Source organism: Podarcis raffonei, chromosome 3 (genome assembly GCF_027172205.1).
Source record: "Podarcis raffonei isolate rPodRaf1 chromosome 3, rPodRaf1.pri, whole genome shotgun sequence".
Classification (NCBI taxonomy): Eukaryota; Metazoa; Chordata; class Lepidosauria; order Squamata; family Lacertidae; genus Podarcis; species Podarcis raffonei.
Window position 1 is genome coordinate 112,906,609 of NC_070604.1, and position 27,321 is coordinate 112,933,929.

Below are 27,321 nucleotides of genomic sequence, written 5' to 3' on the forward strand. Positions count from 1 at the left end.
AGGTGAGGGTTTAGATGATGGGTCTCAAACCTTCCGTGAGTTAGGGACTTCCCTTGTAAGCAAAGACAGACTCTGGTGGATTGAGCAGAAATGACCAAGAGTGGGTCCTGTCAGGAGCTCAGCCTACACTCGAGTAGGACCCTGGTAGAGACACATGCCTGACTGGCATGTTCTCTCCCTCCTGGTCAATCGTTCGGGAGCTTCAAAAGCTTTCTTCATCCTGAACATAACAGCGACCAATGCCAACCAACACCGGCACACTTAGGGATCTGCAGAGTTCACGCATTTCACGTGACAGAACTCAGCATTTTGGCTAATCTACTTTATTTACATATAAACCCACACGGAGCACTGCAACATGGCTCCCTCTCTCTCTAGCATCAGACAGCAAAAAGAGAAAGCACAAAGGACAATATTCCCACTTCACGGAACACAGTAACACAAACATCCTGTCTTCGTCACTTCCCACTCTGTGGAGTCAAAACATACACCATCATGTGAAAGACAAAAATCCCATGACTGCAATCATAGATCAGGAATTCTAACAGGCCCAGTGGTCAAGAGAGCAGTTTCTGCACATGCTGTAGAGGGAAGTGAGAGGCAGATGAAGCTCATTAACCTGGGAAGGTAGCTCATCTAAGAGAAGGCAAACTATGATCCTAGACTTCCACTGTCTTGTGGCTTGTATTTGAGAGAAAACCTTAAAACATATTCAGAGTGGAGTCCCTAAAATGGATGGATGGCGCCTCATACATTTCCAAGCACAATTCAAAGTGTTGGTGCTGACCTTTAAAGCCCTAAACGGCCTCGGTCCTGTATACCTGAAGGAACGTCTCCACCCCCATTGTTCAGCCCGGACACTGAGATCCAGCGCTGAGGGCCTTCTGGTGGTTCCCTCATTGCGAGAAGTGGGGTTACAGGGAACCAGGCAGAGGGCCTTCTTGGTAGTGGCGCCCACCCTGTGGAACGCCCTCCCATCAGATGTCAAGGCAATAAGCAATTATCTTACTTTTAAAAGACAGCTGAAGGCAGCCCTCTTTAGGGAGGTTTTAAATGTTTAATACTGTATTGTGTTTTTAATATTCGGTTGGGAGCCACCCAGAGTGGCTGGGGAAACCCAGCCACATGGGCAGGGTATAAATAATAGACGATGATGATGAGGGTGATAATGATGATGATGATGATTCCAGCAACTCCTGCAGCCAAGCTGGTTCAAAGCATATTGCTCTGCTTTCCTTTGGACCACATCAGCGAGGCTGAGCAGGAGGTCTTGTTGTCTGGGCAGCCCAGGACCTCCATACATACTGCCTAGGCTTGCACCCCAAGTTGGTCACTTCGGTGCAGCTACCGCAGCGGGTTTGATTTCACCCCTGGCGGTGCACTCTGTTGTCTCTCAAGTCTGATGGATGCCAGCAACAACATGCATAGATATTAGGGACACAGGAAGCTTTCCGACACTGCGTCAAACTTTTGGTCCATCTAGCTTAGTGTTGTCTACACTGGCTGCCAGCAGCTCTCCAGGTTTTCAGGCAGCCCTACCTAGAGTTGTCAGGGATTGACCTTTTGCATGGAAAGCAAATTCTCTGCCACTGAGCTGCAGCCCTTCCCCTAAGACACTGGCTAATTCTGAGTTGCTGATTAATCTGCATTGACTGCTGCCTTCCTCGGTATCGAAGCCCTAAACAGAAACTCTCTCTAAATGTCTTTTTTCCAGGAGGACGGTGCTGTGCCTTCTCCCCCGATGGGAAAGCCTTGGCTGTTGGCTTGAATGATGGGAGTTTTCTGGTAGTGAATGCTGATACAGTAGAAGATATGCTTTCCTTCCATCACAGAAAGGAAATGATCTCTGACATCAAATTTTCCCGAGGTGCACAAGAAATAACTTCTTAATAAGAGGCTTTTTACCATGCAGTGTTACAAAATACTGAGTTTAGCCAATTATTTTTCTCTTTGGGTTTGTATGAACATTTGAAAACCAAAACTACACCATCCTTGTTCAAGAGAGACATAGCAGCAGACTTTGGGGAACCCAAAGATTTGCAGAAATGCAAATAATCTTTAGGAAAAGAATCTTAATGAGAACTGACACAGAACACTGACTGATTGGAGGCAGTGAACAGAATGGAATGTATTAGAAAAGGGCATGACTGGCTGGGACCCTGAACAGAACACTCCATGCTGCAACATTTTATTGCAGGTCCCACTTGTTCCTCCAGCAGGTAGACCACAGGCCACGTCCTATTTCTCAGCCCTCTCCCGCAGTTAACTCTTCCCTTCTCTGCTTCATTGTCCCCAATGTTTTCTCTGCTGTTTGTAGTGACGGGTGACATCTCAGTTCCTCCCAACTGTCACGTTTCCTTGTAATAAAACATTCACACACATAATGTTGCAAGGAAACTGCTGTCAGCATGAAGTGAAAGACTCCAGTGCAGTGGGTGGGAGGGATATATGAATTATTATTATTATTACAAAGCCCTAAACGGCCTCGGTCCTGTATACCTGAAGGAGCATCTCCATCCCCATCATCCAGCCTGGACACTGAGGTCCAGCTCCGAGGGCCTTCTGGCGGTTCCCTCGCTGCGAGAAGTGAGGTTACAGGGAACCAGGCACATGGCCTTCTCGGTAGTGGCGCCCGCCCTGTAGAATGCCCTCCCAGCAGTCAAGGCAATAAACAACTATCTGACTTTTAAAAGACAACTGAAGGCGGCCCTGTTTAGGGAAGTTTTTAATGTCTGATGCTGTATTGTTTTTAATATTCAGTTGGAAGCTGCCTAGAGTGGCTGGGGAGACCCGGCCAGATGGGCGGGGTATAAATAATAAATTATTATTATTACAATTTATTACATTTCTATACCGCCCTTCATCCAAAGATCGCAGGGTGGTTTGCAGCATAAAAATACAAAACAAAAACAAACCGAGTAGCACTGCATTACCTTTACCACGTTCTTTCCTTTTGCTTGCTACTTTTCCATTACAGTTGTATCTTGGTTCTTGTAATGGTTGTATGGGGTTGCTCGTGCGTAAGTTGCCGCCACTCTTGGCAAGGTTGCCTGGTTAAACCTTTTCCCTGGCTGGACAGCCCTTCACTTCGTAGCTGTCTCAGTCGCTAGCAGAATCCGTCAGTGGGCGTTTCCTGAACTTCTTCCAGCATAAAAGTTCTTTGACACCAAGTTTCCGCCTAGCCTCCCTGCGCGGAAGTCTTCTGCGCAGGGTGGGTGTGGGCAGCGGAGGACCCGTGCTCTATCCACTGGTCTCCGGCGAAGAGTCCTGGAGCCATCTCTCCGAAGCCCCCATCTTCCCCCCCTTTCTCCCTGGTGTCACGCTGATTTCCTTCCCCAGCCGATGAGTCCCCTCTCTCCCTGCTGGGCCCTTCTCCGGCATCGCTTGGGAGCCTTGCCTCCACTCCTGGCTCAGATGTCAGTTCCCTGACAGTTCTCAAACTTAATCCATTCCGGGAGTCCATTTGACTCCTGAAACCGTTTGACAACCAAGGCGCGGCTTCTGATTGGCTGCAGGAGCTCCCTGCACTCAAGCAGAACCTGCATCAGACGTTCGGCTTCCGAAAAACGTTCGCAAACCAGAACACTTCCGGGTTTGCGGGATTCGGGAGCCGATCTGTTCAGCAACTAAGTCATTCGAGAACCAAGGTACCACTGTATTTTATAACTCAGCAACATTCCCCCATGCTTCTGCAATGGCAATAAAAAGAAAACCACAGCGAATACCATGCCATAATTTACTTGAATATTCTTTCTTTTACAGATGCAGGGAAATACCTGGCAGTGGCTTCCCATGATAATTTTGTAGATATTTACAATGTGCTTACTAGCAAAAGAGTTGGCATCTGCAAAGGGGCATCCAGCTACGTCACGCACATTGACTGGGATTCAAGAGGTAAAAACCTTGAATATGTTTCCTAGCCTGGTCTCCAGTGAAACAGATTTCATAGTTCTTTTTGACATGCTACAAAACATGTGTCTCCTGCTTGCCCAGTGATGAAATCAAAATATCAAGACAACCTCAACATTATATTACATATTTCAACATGAGCCAAGTGCATTTTGACACCAGGGCCTAAAATAACATTTAAAACAAACAAAAATATGTCTATTGGGTAAAACACTTCAGAAGAGGGAGGTGAAACAGTTACTTCAAATCTCCATTTTAAGCAGCCAGATCATTATTCGTCATCATTATTCATCAATGCAAGCTTTCCCTGGCCAATTAACACCACCTACAGACTCAGAGTGTGTGTTATATAAACTGGGCACAATTCAGCTAGTGATGTCAATGGAAAAGTTAATGCAGAACCGCTGTCGGAATGTGGGCGGAGGTTTTTTGGTGACCTCACAGCAGGGCAGCCAATCAGCACCTTGTGCACCTGACTTCCGCTACAAACTTGTAGGGCAGTTTCTCCCCAAAGTTCTCCTCTGAAGATGAATGGTATATTTAGATGGAATGCTTTGAGAAAGCTTTCTGGGCCTCTCCATTCCTCTAAAATCTTACACCTGTCCTTGCTCTTAGTGGAATCCAGAGGTAATTTCCCCCTTGATGAAGACTACAGTTATTTTTGTAAGTGCTGAATAACTAGGTTTTAGTTCTTTGTCAAAACAAACTATAAAGAGAATTTACCCTTCTTTGTCAAACCGTATCTTAATTTAAAAGTGAGAGCGCCTTGTCACAATATCCTCTTTCTTTTTGATCAAGGGAAGCTATTGCAAGTCAATTCTGGTGCCAAAGAACAATTCTTTTTTGAAGCTCCAAGAGGAAAGAGGCATGTTATAAGATCCACCGAGGTAGGAATGAAAGGGATGGTGGAATATGTCATGAACTGAACTTTCAAAGTTTTATATACTGTTGTTGTTTCCTTGCTCTCCAATAGAATAAGAGCATAGCGTACAGCTTGGTTTGCAGTTTCCTATTTGCCTTCGCCAAAGCTAGTTTGTGATCAGCCTGGTCCTCTGAGCTGTCTTATACTGTACTAGCCTCCACAAGGTTTCGACTACAACTCCTAGTAGTGCCACCTGAATTTGATTTTTGCCAGTTTTCTTGTGAACTGACCAGATCTGCAAAACCTAGACTAATGTGTGAAATGAACGGAATGCAACTATCCTTCAGGTTTCACACTTCTCTGGATTTTACCATGCAGTTCTTGTCCCCAAAACATACCCAAATTTGTATTTATTTATTTTTTTGCGGGGGAGAGGGTATAACTTTTGAAATGTGTATATTGTGAGAAATACTTTAGAAATCAAATATTTTTGAGGACATGCCTGGGGAGAAACAGTGATTCAAACAAAACTTGATGAACTTGATCCAGTAATGCAATGAGAAATTTCTTTGTGAAATGACCCCTCTCCCAATTGTATTCCTCTGAATTATTTTGCTGATTCTTTGTTTACTTGAGAGTAAGTCTGACTTCATTCAGTGGGAAATATTTCTCAGTAGGCTTGTATGGGTGTGGACTTTCAGACAACCTGTTTAATAAAATAATAATAATAATAAATTGTTGCTGTTGTTTTGTTGTTGTTATTGTTGCTGTTGCTGTTGTTGCTGCTGCTGCTGTTGTTATTATAATATCTGTATGACATTCATTGTGATTGGTTTTCCCAAAATTGGTAGGGAGATTAGATAAGATTGACTATTTATTGAGTATTATTCCAATTTGATTGTGGGGAGGTTAGACAATGCTGCATCAAGCAATTATCATCCCACACTTTCCAGGGCATTTCCCCATCAGTTTCCTGATCGCAAAAAGTCCAGCTTGGAGGGGAAGTGGGTTTGTTGCGCAAGAGCTCCAAATCAACAATCCCACATCGTGAATTGGAATCCCATCAGAAAATAGCCTGGAAGCACCTGCAACGTCTGGTTCCTTCCTCCATCTCCCATATCATGTATTTTTAATCTTTGGTTCTGCTTTGAAATAAGGAATCTTTGGGTTTCTTGCAAGACATTATTTTTTTTTTTAAAAAAGAAAAGAAATCCGGACGTGAGCTTAGTAGTTCAAGTTTTAAAAATAGGGTTGCATGGAACAGCACACAGTGATTTTGTGTTTTTAATGAGCCTGCTGCAATCACTGCCCTTTATTTGAGGCACATTTAACTGCACTACATCTTTGGAACAAAATGAGCAGCTGGAGGAACAATTCGCCCACTCTGTAAAAGTGTATGCTGCAAGAATCAATTCCCTAGAGGATGTGAGCTGCTCTTACATTTATGGATTCCATATATATATATCTTTTCAGATTGAGAAGATCGAGTGGGACACGTGGACGTGTGTCCTTGGTCCTACCTGCGAAGGGATTTGGCCAATGCACAGCGACGTCACTGTTATCAACGCGGCTTCTCTCACCAAAGATCACACGCTCTTAGCTACAGGGGATGACTTTGGGTTCGTAAAGCTCTTCAGATACCCGGTCAAGGTAATGTACAACACAGCTCAGGTTTTGAAGTCTCTATACATGTTCCAAAAGCACGCTGGCAAATGGAGTCATCGTGTGTTTTAAGGGAAGATGGGAAATAAGCAGAAGGAATCCTCTTGGTTTCTTGCAGGGTCAGCACGCTAAGTTCAAGAAGTACGTGGGACACAGCGCCCATGTGACTAATGCCCGCTGGTTACACAATGACTCTGTGCTTCTGACGGTGGGAGGAGCTGACACTGCTCTGATGATCTGGACTCGAGAATTTGTCGGAACCCAGGAAAGCAAACTAGTGGACAGCGAGGAGTCGGACACGGATGCCGAAGAAGATGGAGGTAACATTGCCTATGGTTTTTTATTGGTTACACTTCCAAACGTCACGCCATGCATCCATATGGGAGCAGTTGAGACCAGATTCATGGGCTTTTAAAAAAAAAAAAAAATGTTTATTAAAGTTTTACAAAACAAAAAGTTCATCATTTCACATAGATCATTCCATTAATTAAAGCCCACAGAAAGATCAAAAAACAAAAATATATAACAAAAAAAGAAAAATAGAAAAAAGAAAAATCCACTTTAAAAAGTTACAAAATTCCTTATCCCTCTGTCCTGACCTCCTCACATCTCCCTTTTTTGTGTTCCTCTTTATTCCAATCTGATTCAGCAAGTTCAAACCCTTCTTCAAACCATGCTTACAATTTATGTTTTTCTAATTATTATGTCCCAAGTTTTCGTTATCTTAGCCCATTCCTCATCTTATATACTAAGACATAATTTTATTCTGTTCATAACCCCCTTCTCCTTTTTGAAATTCTTCTTTTCATTCACATTTAACCAAATCCCACATGCCCTGTTACCTTCACTTCCCACATCATGTTAACACTCGAACATTTTGCAATATTTTTGTAAATAGTCCTTAAACTTTTTCCAGTCCTGTTCCATCAGTTCTTCTCCCTGGTCCCGGATTCTGCCAGTCATTTCAGCCATCTCCATGTAGTCGATCACTTGCATCTGCCATTCTTCCACGGTGGGTAGATCTTATGTCTTCCAATACTTGGCGAGAAGTATTCTTGCTGCTGTTGTTGCATACATAAAAAATGTTCTGTCTTTCTTTGGCACCCGTTGGCCAACTATGCCCAAAAGGAAGGCCTCTGGTTTCTTGGTAACGTAAATTTAAATACCTTCTTCAGTTCATTATATATTATTTCCCAGTAAGCCTTAACCCTTGGGCATGTCCACCAAAGGTGAAAGAATGTTCCCTCAGCTTCTTTACATTTCCAACACTTGTTGTCAGGCAGGTGATAAATCAGATTCATGGGCTTTTTGTTCACTTAAGAGTCATTCCACACATTATGCAGGAAGAGGAGGAGGAGGCATATAAACCAGGCCTTCTTAGGTGAGCAAGGAGTTGCCATATTTTTGAATGCTTCCCCGTGAAAATAAAAACCTCTTTGTGTAATAAGCTAGCATATCAGGACGAGCGCTGTGTGTCACCTTTCTGCTAGTTTACTACTTACAGGAAGGTCCCCAATTTGGAGCAGCATTTAAAGCTATGTTGGCCCAGCCCTGCATTCTAAAATGGCGCAGCCCAGAATCGTCCCAACTCGTCCTGGGTTGTGTGTAAATGGGCAAGAGACAAGAAGATGGTCACTCAGTGCTGTATTACCAAGTTGGCTAAATAAGTTAATCAGAGAGGACCTTGTGTCAGGAGCTCAGCCTACACTCGAGTAGGACCCTGGCAGAGACACATGCCCAACTGGCATGTTCCCTCCCTCCTGGGCAATCGTTCGGGAGCTTCATAATCTTTCTTCAGCCCAAACATCACAGCGACTGATGCCAACAGACATTGGCACACTTAGGGATCCGCAGAGTTTGCGCAGACGCGTAACAGACCACAGCAACTCAGCATTTTGGCTAATCTACCTTATTTACATATAAACACACACGGAGCACTGCAACATGGCTCCCTCTCTCTCTAGCATCAGACAGCAAAGAGAGAGAACAAAGGACAATAGTCCCACTTCACGGAACACAGTAACACAAACATCCTGTCTCCGTCACATCCCACTCTGTGGAGTCAAAACATACACCGTCATGTGAAAGACAAAAATCCCATGACTGCAATCATGGAGCAGGAATTCTAACACCTTGGACCACCCTAATATTTACAAGTTTTAAACTGTCATGGCATTGGCCATGGGCACCCTGCTTTTTGTTTTGTTTTTCCTTAGATGATGAGGAAGCATGCTTTGTGCTTAATGAACCATGCGCACGTTAATTTCTATGCTACGATATTGCAAGCACCTAAACAAGTGTCGCGTTCCATTTTGCACCCGTCAAAGGTTATGACAGTGACGTTGCAAGAGAAAAAGCGATTGACTACACCACGAAGATCTACGCCGTGAGCATCCGCGAGATGGAGGGCACAAAACCGCACCAGCAGCTGAAGGAGGTTTCCGTGGAGGAAAGGTATGGCAATGGGGAGGCGCTCAGTTACTTTTCCTCATTGTTCCATCAAGGGGCCTGCTGTTTGCACAGCTCCAAAACCTACATTGAAACATCCACGTTACTCTGCAAACTAATGCACTTCCTCTTTGCAATGAAACATGTTTATTTCAAGGCATTATATTGCAACCATCCATTTTTTAAAAGTTCTTCTGCGTATACTTTAAAGTTCACTGAGGGTGTTGATACGTATTGCGTTTTTAAATCTACAGCTCATCTCCCTTATTTGTATGCTGCCATATCTACCAAATCTAAATTCTAGCTTTTCTACATATTGTGCTGAAATAATGTATTCCAGGTACCACCAAGCTGCCTTGTCCATATAACTGGGAATTCTACCATGTACTTCTTTCAAATGGAAGTGGAAAAGAAAAAAACCTTTCCCCATGGTTCTGGGTTTGCATTTGGCGTAGTATTTTTTCTTTTATTTTTTAAAAAAAACTTTCAGCAGTTGTAGTTACATTGCAGATCTTTTCATCAACTCGCGAAGTTTATGGTTCTCCCTTAGTGTGGCTGCCAGAGTTTGGCCTGGCAACTTTGTCTATTATTTTAATAGCTTGGGGAAATCAAGACTCTATTCAGGAGACAAGCCTCTACTCCAGCAGCCCATTCTGCCACCTTCCTTTCGCCACAATCTGTGCAGCAGAACAGGAGCCCTGCTTGCTACAGGAGACAGGGGCAGGGGGCAGGAAGGTTTGAAGGATAAAATGAACTATAGAAGTAATGCATATAAAAACAGCATGGAGCTGATAAAACAAAACTTGCTGTCTCTGGGTCAAGAGCTGGCCATCTTATCTGCTAAGTCCAATTCTTACGTTATCTTTTTTTGAAAAACACTTGTTATTAGTTTTCCAATATACCCCCAATGATAGCCAAATTATAACAATAACAATTAATTCCCAAATTATACAATTATCAAAATGCCAATCGACTTAATGCATTTTAGTTTAAGTGGCTCCGCAGATGGTGGTTTGGGTGCATTTCTGATCTTATATCACTGTGTTCCATAATCTTAATTAATGTCAGTTGCATTTCAGTTATAATAAGAATCCCTTAGTCAACAGCTGCATAATTAATTATTTCCATTCGTGTTGTTATAATATATAAATTTATAAAGCTTCAAGTGAGGTACTCAAACTATTATCTTTATTCTGCCCTGCGTGTGGAAACACTTATGTCCATGGAAATTCCTTCTGTCCATATATGGTGTTGTCTCTGTTACTTCCCAGCTGTTGCTTTCTCCCATCATGGCTTGGGGGCAGAACTGAATCTCGAAGTTTCTCAGAGGTCTTATCTCTCCATCCCTTGCTTTGATGTCTCAGAACAGGCGACAGTATGTTAGAAACTATTCTATCTCACCAGTAAAACATGTCTCAGATCTTCACCATTTCCTCCTCAGCCTAGGAAAAGGTGGGCAGTTTTTGAAGACGCTGAAGATTTAATATTCCTTTCCAACACCCAGAATCACTGTAGCGTTCTTATCACAGCCCCAAAATTCTTTTCCTTCCAGCTACAGATTTATGGCCCAATTAAGCTTTATTTTAGATTACATTCCATCAGTAGCACAAACAAATCTCAGTCTCTTTTTCCTTGTCTGTTGTTTTTAAGCAGAGGTGAGGGGAATTACTCTGTCTTTCCGATACAGTCATACCTGAGCTTCTCCTCCCCTCCTTTCTTCATTTCAGATCACACACAGTTTCCATCTCTGCTTGTTAATAACAATATTACTCCAACATCCCTTCCTCACTTGTAAATATCTTTTTGTCTTGCATTCCGGGGAGGGTTGCCGAATCATAAATATATAAAATAAACTTAGAATAAACAAACCGTGTGCTTCCCTCTCCCCAACCGGCTCTCACACTGAAGAAAATATTATCGCAGTTCAAACCTTTGATCCATGTAGCTGATATGTTCCGCAGTATGTTGTTGCAGCCCTTTTCCATCACGCGCTGGTACTTTAAAGTCAATTAAAAATCCAATTAAACAGAACCTTTGCTTCTTAATGGTGGCGTAGGAGGGTTTCCGCCAGGCAAAGTGCTTTTGCACTCAGCGCCTCCCTGCCTCCTGCATTCCATGCCGGAGCGAGAGCCAAGTACCAAGACGAACTGTGAGTGAAGCCCCTTCCCCCCGTCCCTGGGGGGAATTTGCAAGGATGATTTGCCCTCTGTCATCCTTGTTTTTCATTCGCCGACGATCCCTCGCTGTCGTGGGGGCTGCCTCCATTAAGGCAGGCGGGAGCGGAAGCCCAATTCTTACGTTAACCAAGAGGCATGGGTGTTGGTTGCATCCTCAGACAGTGAATGTATCTCATCAGTTTCACATAAGGATGGCATTTAATCAAGGGAGGCATGGCGTCCTGCCACCACCTCAGCCTCCCTTACCTGGGTTGCACAGCAGCAATGGTAGGCTCTGGCAAAGTCTCATGCAATTTTGGCAAGATCTCAGAATATTTTGGTGAAATTTCACTGGAAGCCAGAGCTGTTGCTGGCACCACATCTCCACTGGTGGTGGAGGTGGCAGGGTGCCTGCAAAGGTGCTGCCTCTTGGGCTTCTGCCACCTGAGGCAGCTTATTCCCCCTGCCTCACGAGTGGGCTGGCTCTGCATGTTATCTCTTGCTGCCACCATGTGAAAGCCTTGTCAGCGAGCAAGACCACATTTCAAGCCTGATCTTGAAATTCCTCTCCATGTGAGACTAAATGTGTCGGCAGACCAGAATGTCTAAAAGAACTGCCTCTGGATTTTCTCATTCCCTCTCCATTTCGGAGTATCCCTGCTATGAGAAAATCAGGATTGAGGGAGGGGGACGAGTGGGAAGGCTGTGATTTGGAGGAGAACGTCATATGTGCAATGGAGGATTAATGGGAGGTACAGGAAGATTGCTGTCCACATTAAACAACAGTATAGATGCGAGTGCGTTTTTCTTTCAGATTCTGTGGAAGGTTTTTTTATATTAAAAAAACTTAGTGTATTTACTTGATGCAAAATTGGTACCTTCGTGCTGTTTGAAAGGTAGCCTTTTAATTTTTGTTTGAACACGAGAGGAAGGCAAAGCGACAACAGGGACTGTGGAAAGCAGGCTCAGAAAACAACAAGGCAAAATAATAGGTTTAGCAGAATGTTTTGGGTGCTGCTGTTTGCCACTCCAGTGCTGCTAAGCAGCTGTAAACTGCTTTTGTGTTGAATAAGCGGGGCTTAGAGTTGTTTTGCTTAGCTGGAACAGCACAAAGGATTCAGGGTTTACTCGTGGATCTAGCTGGCACTGTTTCTCCAGGGCTGCAAGAGGCCTCCACTCTCTGCATTGTTTTTATGTACTGTCTGTGATGTGTGCAGAGCAGTCACTGCTACTCCTTGAATACAGGATACGTGCGATTCCTCTGTCCTCTCCTTCACGTTGGCACCTTCCTTGCCAGCAAAAGGCAGTTAATATGCTGTGGCAGATCTCCATGGAAACACTATCAGCTGGCTCAGGAGGCCCTCTGGTGTAGCAGAGGCACCATAATAGTCACAACATGCTGCTTCTGCTGCTTCCTGTGAGCAACATGGAAATGGGCTCAATTTTTTTCACTTTTAATTTGTACACCGCTTTTCTGTCTTACAGTACCCAAGGCGGTTTGCAAGCTGAAGAAACAAAGAATGTACACCTTACAACAATCTAATCCAATACAAAAATGTGATAATGAATTGTAACTTTAAAATAAGCAACTTATATCGCATAAAGTAATATTCAACAATCCATTAGAATAGTATTGAATAATATTAAATATCAGCATATAAAAATTAAACAGAAATCCGCTCTTAACAGTTATAATAAATAATTTCTAAGCTATAATCCATAAAACAACTGCAAGTCACAGTGCATAAAATAATACAATACGAATTGAGAAGGAGGCCTTGCCTGATGAAGTCTCTCCCCTCACAGTCTCCCCTCCATAACTCTGACTCTTCTCCAAACTGCAGACCCAGACTTGCCCCCAAACCCACACTTTTTGTTGGCAGCTTGTCCCCCTGGCAGTCCGTACTTAACCAGATTCTTCTTTCAAATGGCTGGGACTTTTCTTCTCCTTCCAAGGACACCTGCATGGTGTTGCCTCTCCCTCTCTTCAGATTCCCCCTAATTGTATGATACCTTTGCCATAACCCCTTGGCTCCCCACCCACAAATGAAGGAAACAGATTAGATCTTCAGAGAACAAATAAGCAGATTGAGTTATGGCGAATGAAGTTGTCCTGTTTGTGCAAGGACTTTCAGTTGTGCGATGGAACTTGCCCTCTTTCTCCTCCCTCTTCATGTCCCCTCACTGGAGTGTTCTCCCCACTGGAGCAGATTTGCAAGGGGTGGTGGAGGAAGGGGTACAGGAAGAAGAGACGGGAAGGAAGTTCCATTGCACAAGGGATATTCCTTGCAGGAATGGGATGATTTCGTTGGATGCAACCCACTGTTAAAATACGTTACGTGGCCACGCTGAGAATTCAAATCTTGGTTGTTTCATTTTGAAACGTCCTTACTTGCGGATGGTGTTGGAATCAACGCATCGGGCCCTTTCAAGCATCGCTCCCTCTAATTGCAAACTTGGATGGTGAGCGCCCACAGAAGATGAACCTGAATGGGACCACTAAGTAGTGAGGAGGAAGCAACAGCATGCTCAAGAGAATCCTGGGGTGTGTAGAGTTATGAAAAACCACAAAACAAAACAAAACCCTGAAGGACAATAAAATAAAATATATATCTCCAGATGCCCCATAACGACTGTGTATGCTTAGTAGACAGTGTGTTGAGTGTGGAAAATAAAAATGGAAAATTGAGTTGCTCTGCTTTGAGCTTTTTGCAGCTTATAGTATTCCAGGAGAAGGATATGGTTGCTGGCTAGTTGGCTGGCAGGAGGAGTGCCAGTTAGACGTCGTGATACGCGGCAATATTTTGTTCCAGGTTTTGCTTGTCTTACACTATTGGTACAGTGCGTTCTGTGTCCTGGAAATGTCAGCACATCCTAAACTGAAAAGTGTGTTAATCCATTTGCAGAGCCCTTTGCAGTGGCTTGGTTCGTGCAACATGGCAAGCCGAACTACGGCTTACTGGGATTGCTCAAATGGGTGGACTCCCCAAGGTGCATTTGCAGCTGTTTTACTCCACCCTGTTTTGTTTTTAAAAACTCCTGAGCCACACTGAGGCGAGCCAAAGTTTGACCTGGTATGTGATCTGAACCTGGAATCAAGGCCATACTTAGTCCTTGAGAACCATGAGTTGCAGCTAACATTTTTAGCTTGGCTTACCATGCTGTGTGAACCAGATCCGTGAGATCCTTTAATTGAAGCCACTCGTGTATTTTCAAGAAGTCTACTGGAAACTACTAAGAATTACTTTTTTAAAACCTTTGTATCCCATCACTCTTCAGATAACTTAGGTTGATGTTCATGGTTCCCCTTCTATATACCTTTTATCTACAGAAACAATTCTGTGTGGATTGGTAGCAATTCGATTTTTCTCATAGCAATTGGCCCCAGTTTGCTCCATAAGGTTTATGGCCGAATCCAGATTTGTCTTCTCTAGGTTTATCTTCTCCAGATCCAGCTGTTTGCCCACTGCATTGGCTGTCAAAGTCACCAGATTCCTATAAGAAACTACGTTGTACAGAGCAAAATAACAACAAGCCAGCAATGAGCAAGCTGCTACTTGCCTGTGCTGAATGTTTCAACTTTCAAAAATGAAGGGTTCTAAAAAGTTGTAACATGATTTGGGAATTCAAAAGATATCTTTGTTAAATTAATATGATTTAGTTTTGCTTGGTAAGTAGTATGTGTATAAAGTTGCCTAGAAATCATTAAAATGACTGCAAAGTATTTGCAGTTATGTATTAATATTATTATTTAGCCTTACTTGGATTTTTCAAAAAGATAAATTTAAAATTCTTTGGTTTTCTGAAAGACCTTTATGTGCTTCTTCATCAGATGTAGACTTAACCAAGCTAAATATTGTCCAGTCACTAAAATAATAGCAGATTTGAATTCCTTGCACCCAAAAACGTATTTGTCAGTGCTGTTTAACCTGTTCGGTTTCTGCTTTCGGAAGGAGAGAGATGTGTTTTGCCACCTTCTTGAAAGAGATTAGTTTCCTCCCAGCCAAGCAACTTCTCTCTTTCCCTGACTTGATGCATTCTCTCTTGAAGACCACCCCACGCCCAGGTTCTGGCCTCTAGTCTTAGCCTCCTCTCCCCACACACCACTACAGTCTTGCTTTTCACACCTCTGCAAGCATCTGCCATCTGTATCCACTCCTCTGCTCACCAGCCAATATTTGTATGTGCCACTTATACGGAGGAACACATGCCAATCCTCATAAACCACAGCAGCTGTAGTTCCAGAGCCTGCAGCAGCCATCCAGGCTAGATGCCAAGAATATCTTCCAAGTTGTCCCCTGGGGTTTTTAAATGCTGAGTTTCCAGAAGCTGGAAAAGGAGAGAGAGTCTCTCTCTCTCTCTCTTTCCCCTCCTTCTTACAAACAATAGGAGCATTCAGACAGCTCCAACAATGCGGATTGAAATCACAGTTTCTGCTGCCTCTCTTGCCAAAAAGTGTTTGCTGGACCATTAGAAGCCAAGGAGAGGCCACTGGAAGCCTTTGCTGCTGCCATGGTGGACTCTTGTTAGACACGTGGACCAGCTGAGACCAGCTCAGCCTGAGCTCCCGCAGGCCTGGAAAACCAGGGGCAACCTTCCAATTATTCTCACGACTTTTTACCTTGTTTTACAGTATGCTCAATCGGCTAACAATACGAGATTGTTGCAACAGCTTACTTAAAAATTAAAAAAAGCTTTAGCAACAAATTTAAATGGCGTTACAAACCAAACCCATCCAGTAATATTCAATAAAGTTAAATGTAACAGAGACCAATAGATTATTTCAACCGGCCACCAGTTATTTGAATGCAAATTTAGCCCCAGTGACCCCACTAAAAAAATAAATGCTTTAGGAAGTTTACAGGCTATGGACATCTCCCTAGGTAAGTTATTTCTAGACTTGAGGAGCCACTACCAAAGAGACCCTTCCCTGACCCATAAGGCCTGCTTCAGTTTTTGGTGGTGTCTTTACAAGGCCTCTCTGACTGGTTGTAGAGTAAGAGAAAAATGACTTGGATCCTCACAGGTCACAGCTATGAGGGCTACACATTTCGTGCATTAAAAATAAACCAAATCTACAAGATACCAGCTCTCTCCATCTTCAGCATGATGTGGTTTGTGCACAGAGGAACTGTATACTTGTGAGAAATAGTATTGGCGCCTAGGAGTTGTATTTAATTTTTCAAGCCTTCATAAAGCACAGTTTATGAAGCGATGGACGAACGCCAAAGCTCCCCACCACCACAAAGTCTCAAGCTGTTTTCAAATCTGCTCTGGAGAGTTGCAGGGGGATCCAAAGCCCATGAAGGAAGTGTGCTGAGGGGAAGAATGTTTTGTCGCACAAGGAGAAATCCTTACACTGAGGGAACCTTAGCCATAGTGCTACATTGAATATGCCCCACAAACACTTGGGTTTTAACCTTAAAACATTCCAGGCTGGGTCATCCTTTTACACCCAAAAAGGAAAAAAAATGCAGTTGAGTTCCATTACCTGGTCTGAAATATACTCAGAGTCGAGAGTGGATTTAATGTTCTTTATTCAGCTCATAGTGGTGAGTAGGAAAGAAAGTCCCCTCAAAGTATCTGCTTTATATACATTATTTACACAATGGGCTGCACATGATTGGCTAATTCACCTGTAGGCCAATCAGGTTGTGGATTCACTTCCATCTGGAGCTGGATTGGGTGGCTCCTGCAGACCAATCAGACTGCTGCATTTTGGATCCTATTGTTCTAGGACCAATCAGACTGCTGCATTTTGGATCCTATTCAACTCAGTACATAACATGGTCCATTTTGAGGAGTTGATGGAGAATTGTTTTTAAAGAGCTGCTGTTTTGAACCTCATTTGTGCCTCCCTAAAACTTCGTAGACCTTGATTCTTCTTTCTCCAAATCTTTTGTTGTTTCCTTCCAATTCAGGGCATTCCTCTACAACAGAAAGAGAGAAGTGAAATTTGTATTGTAACGATTGTTTTAACAAGGCGGGTCTGGGCGTATAAATCCTGCGGTGATTTTAGTATGTGCATTTCACTGAGAAAATTAATGGATGTTTCTCTCTCCTCTCCCCCCCTCCCCCCCGTTTTTCTTCTCTCCCTTCTCGTTTTTGCTGTCTCTCCCTCCCCTCCATCTCCTCCTTTCTCGTCCCCTTCCTTCTTTCTCTCGCTCCTCTGATTGGCTCTCCGCCCCTTGCTCTGTCTGCTTAATTTAGGAGTGGGGCACTTATCAAAGGAGCCACAGGAACAGTCTCGCGGTGTGGGAGTCCTAAGAGGAGTGCTCCCACACCACGGGACCATTTGGTCAGTGGTGCGACTGTCCCGGACAAGCCAGGGCAATTGTAAGCCATACAATTTTATATTTAGGACACGAATGAATTGTACCTTGGATGAGAAAGATATTGATATGCTCCAGACTTGAATCGCTTTAACCAAGCAGGCCATATTGTTGGTGGTACTTCCGATGTCTGCGGTTGTTTAATGTTACTGATATGTGGGGCATTGCAAAGCCTTTGCATTTTGCCTTTTACTAACACCTGATTTGTATCCCTTGTTATTAAGCATCCGTCTGTTTTGAATTGCATGGCCGGGTGAACAAATAACCTCTATGATAACCAGTGGGGAAGTGACCCTTAAACAGAAAGTTAATTGCACAAGGCACATTAATTGCTCTGCTCTCTCTCCCTGCTGCCTTTCTCTAATACAGCGGTTCTCAAACTGTGGGTCCCCAGATGTTGTTGGACTACAACTCCCATCATCCCTGAGCACTGGCCTTGCTAGCTAAGGGTGATGGGAGTTGTAGTTCAGCAACATCTGGGGACCCACAGGTTGAGAAAGGCTGCTCTAATACAACCAACGCAGTACGGGCGTCCTTTTTTGGCAAGCATGCCTCAACTCATATATGAAGTATTAAGCACCACTCTAATACACCTTGCAGAATATATGCAACCCCACCAACAGTGCTTTGCTGTATCTCTTCTTTTGGCCTACTGTGTCTGACAAAAAGGGTTGCCTCCTGGGCACTAGCCTGTCTCATGAAAAACACCTCCAGCATTTCCCTGTTCAGACGTTATTATCAGATTTCTTTGTGATCCTTTTATGCTGCATACAAACGATAGGACCGCCGCACCTTCCAGAAGTCGCTTATGCTATTGACAATACTAACTACTAGCTGATATGTGACTTACCTTTCAAAATGGCTCCCATATGTTTTTTTGCATCGTGACTTGAATGCTTGAGACTAACTGGTTTGTGTAAAGTTGGTTCATTTGTGCGTGCAGAAGGTACTTTTAGGAGAAATGCCTAAACTTCTTTATGGATGTTCACACGTTAAGTTTATTTGCTCCTTTCGAAATGCCGTCCATGCAGTTTTTGATGGTGACAGAGGACAGAAGGGGAGGGCTTGGGTGCTATAGCAGTGTGCAGCTACTGGAGCTTGGACCAGCCCATTTACCCCTTTTGAGGAAGGAATATAATCCAGGGCAAGTCTTGGGCTCTCGCACAGCCAACTCCACCCCTGAAGGAAAATATAGAAAGTGAGCCATGCTGTGCTGCTTCATCTGTCCCTGGAGAACATGGAATGTGCCAAGCAGGTGGACAGGAAGTGTCTGTCTGTCTGTCTAGCCCTCTTTACATGAGAGATGCACAGGCTTGATGTTTGCATGGATGAAACACCTGAGCCAGTGTGGTGTAGTGGTTAAGAGCGATGGACTCGTAATCTGGTGAACCGGGTTCGATTCCCTGCTCCTCCACATGTAGCTGCTGGGTGACCTTGGGCTAGTCACACTTTTTTGAAGTCTCTCAGCCTCACTCACTTCACAGAGTGTTTGTTGTGGGGGAGGAAGGGAAAGGAGATTGTTAGCCGCTTTGAGACTCCTTCGGGTAGTGATAAAGCGGGATATCAAATCCAAACTCTTCTTCTTCATTTGAAGAGGGCTTTTACCTCCCTATCTCCTCTCTGTTGCTTCTGTGCCATCTATATAAATGGCACCTTGCAAAGTTACTGTTCTCAGCTTGAGTTCGTATGCAACAGAAGAAATTAATTATCCTGAAATGAATCCTTGTTTGGGGCACACAACCGTAACTGTAATGCATTGAGAATGGGAGTTAGTACGAAAAAAGAAAGTTTGTGCTTTTTGGGTCAGAAGTTTCTTGGATAGGAAAGAGTTCTGTAGTCCTAGCTAACTGACTCATTGGAGAAACGAAGCCAGCCATGCTGGCTTCCTTTGTTCTCAGAGTGAGATCCACAGGATGGCATCTCAAAGTAGATGGAGATGGAGATGTGAGATGGAGGCAGCCGTGAGAGAGGGTGCAACCTGAGAGTTATCAGTCTAAGCTTCAAAGGAAAAGTCAGCACAGAACTCAAAGGACAAATAGAGTTTAGGAACCTGGAGGTCTCCCACTCTCACTGTCTTGACCGCCATGCAAACCTTTCTAAGCAAACTGATCTGCTTCCCACTTCCAACAGTTGCATAGGTAATGTGGGCAGCTCAGGATAAGCTAATACTGCAAAATGGACAATGGGAGAACTTAAAGAAGGAACAACCCAGATATTTTCAAGTGTGGGCTGGTAACAAATATTCTGCACTTGCTTCTGCCTGCACAATATGGAAGTTTTTTCAAAACATTCTTGCTGCCATGATCTTGGGGAGCCAGCCATTCAGAAGGCCAGCTTCTGCCAAGCCACATTGATTGGCTCAGTACAGAATGAAGTAGCCTGAAATGAGAGCAATTATTGAGGGGGGGAGGAAACCCGTTATTTTCTCTATAAAATCCATGATCGCTCCTTGTCAGTGCAAACTCAACAGAGAATTCCAAAAAACCTCTCCCTCTTGTTCTTTCTCTTGGCAAAATCGTAAGATTGGTGTGTACAAAGATTCCTTAGCTCAGGCAGGTGTATACATTCTGAGGACTATAATGCTTCTGACTTCTATCAGGCTGCCTACAGAAATGTCTTACTTTGAGCTGCCGCAAGGCAGTCCTTTATGACACTTTTCAGTACAGCTGAGGCTTCTTTTGCACAGAAAGGAAGGTCTGCCAGTGTATGCAATAGATACAAGCCAGTGAAGTAGTTAGACAGCCTGGCCCAGAATATTGCTTTGTGTTTTGGCATTGCTCACAAGACTGTCCGCTATTTGTGTTTCAATGCACACCAGAGTACACTGGAAACGATGAAGAGACAAGGTCTTAAAAGCAGAGTCCGCTTGCCCAGAAGTGAGATGTAATCAACTGATGCACTGCAACAGCCCCACACAGCCAAAGGGCTGGCCATATTTCATTGATCCAATTTACTTTACAAAATTGATAAAATACTGCCAGTAAAGCAATTTGAAAGAGATTCCTCTGCCAGCTACAAATTCCAAAAACAGCCAGCCAGAAGAAATATCTTCCAGATCATCCAAAGTTATCAGCAAATTCAGGCAGGAGGTGCCTATCCAACCATCTCATCCTTTGTCGTCCCCTTCTCCTTGTGCCCTCCATCTTTCCCAACATCAGGGTCTTTTCCAGGGAGTCTTCTCTTCTCATGAGGTGGCCAAAGTATTGGATCCTCAGCTTCAGGATCTGTCCTTCCAGGGAGCACTCAGGGCTGATTTCCTTAAGAATGGATAGGTTTGATCTTCTTGCAGTCCATGGGACTCCCAAGAGTCTCCTTCAGCACCATTTACTCTGAAGTAAATCTCGCTGTGTTCAATAGCGCGCTTAATATTACAATGAAAATGGGCCAGTGGGAAATCTACACCAAAACATATTGGTGTATGTTTTGGGGAATGTTCAGTACAGTTCCAACCATGCCCACCCTATGAGGTAAGTGAGAGAGACGGTGCTCCTGAAATAGCAATGATGCTACTCTTACACATCACTGTTTAAGAAGGAGACAAACATCTTGGCTTGAGCAAGCCCATTCACCACTGATCTACTATGCCAGGACCCACAGCAAAACAATTGGTAGCTTGAAAAGAAAGGTCCCCTAAATCCTCTTCAGCTCTGATTATATTAATCTGCTTTTCTGCTTGCTCATATTTGTAAGCGGAGTCAGAGTGACACGTGAATGCAATAAGTAGCATTCAAGTAGCGGAACTGTTTTACTGGAGAATTCATGGTTTCTCTATCCTTGGTAAAGCAAGTGTCTGGTGATCAAGTCCCGTTGGGCATTATTTTTTCACCCTTCCTCTTTCAACAAACCTTTTCTCACTTAGCCTTCTGTCTCCAACAGAACAAGCTTTCTGCTTTTACTTTTCCTCTCTGACCAAACTGCACTGGTCAATTTGCTATCTTCCCCTTCTTACCTGGCTTGGCATTTTCTGCTTCTCAATCAGGGTTCCGTAGCCTTTAACTTCTAGTAACTCCTCTGGCTGAAACAGCAATGATTTCCCTAAAGAACCCTGAATTCATTCATTCCATGCAGAATAATGTTTATGCCTAGCTCAAGCTATTCCTGCTTCAATATTTTCTTGTAACTTGTGCCTCTTCACTGCTAATTCGACTAAATCCTGCTCAGGTCTCTTTCGATCTACACTTTGAAGGTTGACTCATATGAACATACCGCATTTCCCATGATTACTTACTTAGGTTTTGGGGTTTGCTAATCCAGTTTACATTTTAGTTCAGTTCCAGTTTAGTCCCCTGTTGGTTCACCGGATAACCTGGCCCATATGGCTGCTGAGCTGCAATGCTGGCCATTATCTGGGTGCAGTAAAGGTAAAGGGACCCCTGACAATTAGGTCCAGTCATGGCCGACTCTGGAGTTGCGGCGCTCATCTTGCTTTACTGGCCGAGGGAGCCAGCGTACAGCTTCTGGGTCATGTGGCCAGCGTGACTAAGCCGCTTCTGGCGAACCAGAGCAGCGCACGTAAATGCCGTTTACCTTCCCGCCGGAGTGGTACCTATTGATCTGCTTGCACTTTGACGTGCTTTCGAACTGCTAGGTTGGCAGGAGCAGGGACCAAGCAACGGGAGCTCACCTTGTCACGGGGATTTGAACTGTCGACCTTCTGATCGGCAAGTCCTAGGCTCTGTGGTTTAACCCACAGCGCCAATCTGGGTGCAGTACAACATAACAAATATTGGGCCAATAACTCTCCCTCTTCCTTGAAGAGTAAGACTCTGGTGTTGCCAGAGTGCCAGGTTTGAGTTTTGTGGTGCTTTACATTTGCAGAACATTGGAAAATTCCTCCGCAATATTTGAGAACGCTTGTAGTTTTCTCTGAGTGTCATTTGTGGCAAACACGCACTTCCTTGTTATGTTACTGCAAAGAAACCGTTAATACTTGTATTATGTTTTAACTTGCTTTCCTTTGGAGGCAGGGAATTGTCAAGTAAGTATATATAAGCATCAACCAGAGGGGGGAGGGAAATAAAACCCACACAGCTTTCTGTGAATGTACCATTCAGCTTACTAAGATGTATTAAGGGTGAATATATTCTGCTAACAACCATACAGATTTCACATCCATGGCATTTTATTGTTCAGAATGAAGCGGTTTGGGGGTCACAAACCAGCTTTCACCAGACTTCCTAGGAGTGTTACATGACTTGTGATGTGGCATTAGTTTTACATCTCTTAGACAAATGTTTGAGGTGCTGTCAGACTGCAAAAGGCATATGTGTGCATATATACATGTTTATGTATATATGAATACACCGAGTATTTGCGCATATATGTGCTGTGCATAGAGAAATATAAAATTTTACAAAATTTTATATGTATGTATACATTTTCAAATTATATCTTGTGTTTCTTCTCCTATATGGCTTATGTCATGGTGAGCAGTGTCTTCCTGGGGTGAAAACAGATGTAACATTCTTAAAAGCAGGTCACGTTGGGTTCTCAAACCCGCAGTAATGAGCCTCGCTTCACAAATTCCCTTGCACTCATGCATGTCTTGCAAACAGAAGACTGGCTCAACTCCCCAGGCAGACTGACCAGCTTCTTTTTAAATAGTATATGCCCTTTATTAAATTTTTATATTCTTCACTTAACAATTTTAAAAGCCACAAACTTTTTTAAAAATAAAACATTTGCAGAGCTGCTCTGGGAGTTATGGAAGAGGTAGGTTGGTGACGGCATAGGCGCTAGCCAATAGGTACCCTGGCACTTGCTTGTTCTTCCCTGGCATGCTAAAAACATGGACACCCACCCACTCCCAACAGCTTGTTCCAGGACAAAATAATGTACCTGTGTGTTTTGAGACAGTGGATGTGCTTGCAGAGCTCTTTTCCCACATTGAATGTTACATCTGTCTTCACCTTCGCTTTCTCCACAAATCCTGCCTTGCTTTCCCCATAAACTTTATCAGACATCCTTAGGAGGAGAACTGTGGAACTCGGTTCATTTTTGAACTATACTAAAACAGAAAGAAGAGAAAAACTGGTTCGAGAGAAACTTTTGAGTACTTTCCAAATTGTTGCTGCTAAGGCTTCAAATTTCCATGCACACCTTCTGCCCTGATCCTGGCAATTACAAGCACTGCATGCCTGATACTGCTCATGCAGTTCCAAAGAGTGATAGCTGCTGAGGATTGTGAACTCTCTGCACTACACATTTAAAGCAGTGCCATCCCAATTTGAACAGTTATGACTTCCCCCAGGAACTTTAGTTAGTTAAGGGTGCTGATAGTTGTTTGGAAATGGTAGCTCAGCGATGGGAATAGGGCTTTCCTAAGTTTCCTGGGAAGAAGGATTGATTGTCCAACCACCCTTGAGAAATGTAGCTCGCTGGATGAAATGGGAGTCTCCTAACACCTCCCAGCATCCTTAACAAACCACATTTTCCAGGATTCACTGGGGGAAGCCATGTGTTTTAAATGTAAAGTCTGAGTGTAACCACAGTCAGCTGTAATGGGGGGGAGAGAAGTGGTGCCAAATCCAAACACCTCCTATTCCTCTTCTACCTAAAGGTGTGTAAATTATCATTTATGAAAAGCAGTTTTCCCCCACAGACAGTTTTGGGAGCTGTGCTAGCACAATCCGTAATTGTCGCTGCTTCCGGTAGTCCCTTTGCAAAGCAGCTGAATGCTGAGAGTGTTTTGCTTTTGAGAGGGTGACAGAGCATCCTGCCCTTTCTCCTTGACCCCCGGGAGAAGGGCAAGGAGGAGCATTGCTCCAACCCACGGGTCAGCAAGGTTTACCTCGCCTCAGCCGGTTCACTCCAGCGGAGATCCCTCTGTGAGCCGAATTGCGCGCCCGTCCGCGATTTTCTGCGCCTGCACAGAAACGATTTCCGACATCTGCGTCTGTGCAGATGTGATTCCTGGTGTCTGCGTCTGCGCAGACACGATTTCCGGTGTCTGCGCATGCACAGACACAGTTTCCTGCGCCACAGAAGTGAGTCCCTACGCTGCATTGCGCCGGTTTAGCGCAGCGTGCAGGGACTCGCCGAGTAGGCGGCTCTGTTCAGGGGCGGCTCGTGGGCCAGTTAAACGACCCCTGTGGCCTCTTGTGGCCCAAGGGCCTTAGGTTGCTGACCCCGGCTCCAACCCATGGAAATTTCTGTTGATAGCGGCTGGGCTCACTCAGTGTTGGAGCGGCAGGCAGGTTCCTTACTGCTCCTGTGGAAATAGATGTTAGAGAAGATATTCAGACACACCATTGCCTCTTGGCCCTGGTGATCCCTGTGCCTAGAATGATGTAAGTCCCGCTGTGCCCAACAGTACTTACTCTGGGGTACGTGTGCATAGGATAGCTGTGTTACAGCACCGTCTTATATATGCTCGCTCGGAAGTAACTCTCATTGGGTTCAATGGGGCTTGCTCCTAGGTTAGTGGGCAGAGGAATACAGCCTTAAATCACTTTTCATACAATGCTTTTTCCTATTTTCCCCCTGCAGAGTGGGAGTGGGGTGAGGAATCCTTCAGTTCTTCACCCCTTTTGGAAATTGCTCTTGAGACACGAGTTGCTGGTTTTTGCTTCCCGTATTTTTCCATGTATAAGACTAGGTTTTCCCCCTAAAAAATAATGTCAAAAATTAGGGGGCATCTTATACACGGATAGTGCCAAGGGTGGACTGGCGATTGGGGGCTTCTTATACACGGGGGCTTCTTATAAATGGGAAAATACGGTAATTCTATTAGAATTAGAAGATTATACAATGCTGGCCTAAAGGACTACATTTCAACCCAAAAGCTTATTGAATTGCCATTTCAGCCTTGCAGAATTTACTAGCATTGCCTGACAAGGGAGAAGGCAGCAGTCTAGGGTGGTGGAGAGCTTTGTACCCTTTGTTTAAGGAATCTCTTAAAAACGAAACGGACTGGGCGCCTGGAGTCAACGGCAGCTGTACACCAAGAGCTTAGCCACACCTATGCTCTTCAACGTTCGTTGCTCCCATTTCGAGCCAAAGGGCAGGTTTTCCCTGGGAAGGGGGCAGGGCAGTGGGGAAACTTTGTGCTTTCTTGACAAGGGACAAGTGGGAGTGCAGAGGAGCCCTAACTCTCTACAGCCACCCCACCCCTCTAAAGTGAAACTTCACAGACAGAGCCTTTGGATCAACATAATGCAGAAAACATTCCCTATCCTACAGTCTCCTTCCACTGCAACACTACAGTCCAGTGAAGCAGTGAATCTGGTATTTCTTAGGACAGCCTTCCCCCAACCTGGCACCTTCCAGATTATTTTGGACTACAACTCCTATCAGCCCCAGCCAGCATGGTGGTGGCTGATGGGAATTGTAGTCTGAAACATCTGGAGAGCATCGGGATGGGGGAAAGTTGCCTTTGGAAGGGGACGAGGAGCCACTTCAAATATTACATTTTTAGGTGTGCATTCAAAATATTTTTTTTCCAATGTGCACCTCAAATAGACACAGGGAGATGTGACAAATTTGTGTTTGCAAGCACTTATATCGCACAGGAACACTCTTCGAGGAGTTGTGATTCTCTGCAGTTTCCTGCTGAGTGTCTGCTCCATGGCAAACAGGTTTTATATATGATGCTTTAGAGCAAAAAAAACAAACAAACCCCACATCCATCTATTGTTTGAAGCTGTTGCTATACTCTGGACTTCTCTTTAGGTGTGCAAGATGCCAAAAGACTTTTTTGCAGAGCTGTTTGGAGCATGTGGGGAGCACTGATAAAGCTTCCTCTCTCTCTTTTCTCCTTGTCTTGTAGGATCTTTAGTGCAGACTTTGCCCCACGATGTCAGGGTATGATCTTTCTGAATTTGCGGACTGGTGCACTCTTTTAATTTCTGTTTTAGTTCTTGCTGGCATGCTTGAACAGCATGGCCTCACAGGAATGACCGGTCAGTTCAAAAGAGGCTTGTGCATGAATGTCTATAATGGCCTGACTCTGTTTCTCTGAACTGTACTAAGTTTCTCACTTGGCTTTATTTGCTGCTTACAAGGGGATCAAGGTAACTCTTTTCAGTGTTGAAGTGTTTTGCTCATGCTTAAACCGAACATACTTACCTACCTGAGTTGCGGTCGTTTGGTTTGCCGCTATTTCCTCAATAACTTTGCTGCAACTTTTTATAGCTAAATAACGTGAGATAGTCAATATTAGCTGCCGTCTTTGTGGCGACCTGTATTTTTAAAACTCTGCTTCCAAGGTCACTGCTACATATTTCTGTACCTCCATTATGATTGTCGTTTGACTGCAGCCTTCTCCAACCTGATGTCTTGCAAGATGTCTAGGATGACAACTCCCAATGGTGAAAACATCTGGATGACACCAAGCTGGGAAAGGCTGTTCCAGTGGATTTATTTATTTTACTATAATATGCTCGGCATTCCTCCAAAGATAATAATTGATCTGTTGTATATTTCATTCAGTGCATTGGGAAAAACATATTAAGCCTTGGTGTGTGTGTGTGTGTGTGTGTGTGTGTGTGTATATGTATGTATGTGTATATATATATATATATATATATATATATATATATATATATATACACTCTGTTTTACAATTTAAATTACTTATTTTTACATCCTTAAGATATTAATGACTTCCCTTCTTCTCTTTCCATGGTTCATTTTGCATATCACAAATCCCTGCATATTTTACAAAAACTATACCATTCAGTATTCCATTATTACATCCATCAAAACCTATTTACACTTTTGAGTTTACCTTAATGCTGCCAGCGTTTTCAAGACCTTGGTCTTAATATCACAAGGTTATTGCAAGCCATGAAATGTCTTACGTGCACATTTATGTCTTAGCAAGTTTTTGTATGAGTGTGCTTGATTCAGCTGAATAACCAAACCTAACAACGAAATATCCTTTTTTTAAAAAATAAAAAAATGCTCACCATGAAACTCATGTTTTCATGGCTGCCCACAGTGTACTTGAATG

The 27,321-nt window shown here is 43.8% G+C and overlaps 1 protein-coding gene across 3 annotated transcripts in view; it reads left to right on the forward strand.

The window, feature by feature from the left end:
* The window catches only part of EML6 (EMAP like 6), a 169,371-nt gene that overhangs the window by 113,235 nt on the left and 28,815 nt on the right, over positions 1 to 27,321 (forward strand). For all 3 annotated transcript variants that reach the window (XM_053383652.1, XM_053383655.1, XM_053383654.1), the window contains exons 23-28: positions 1,715 to 1,867; positions 3,763 to 3,894; positions 4,708 to 4,796; positions 6,245 to 6,421; positions 6,552 to 6,753; positions 8,761 to 8,887. In XM_053383652.1, coding sequence (XP_053239627.1) covers positions 1,715 to 1,867; positions 3,763 to 3,894; positions 4,708 to 4,796; positions 6,245 to 6,421; positions 6,552 to 6,753; positions 8,761 to 8,887 — 880 coding nt within the window. The remainder of the gene's footprint in view (positions 1 to 1,714; positions 1,868 to 3,762; positions 3,895 to 4,707; positions 4,797 to 6,244; positions 6,422 to 6,551; positions 6,754 to 8,760; positions 8,888 to 27,321) is intronic.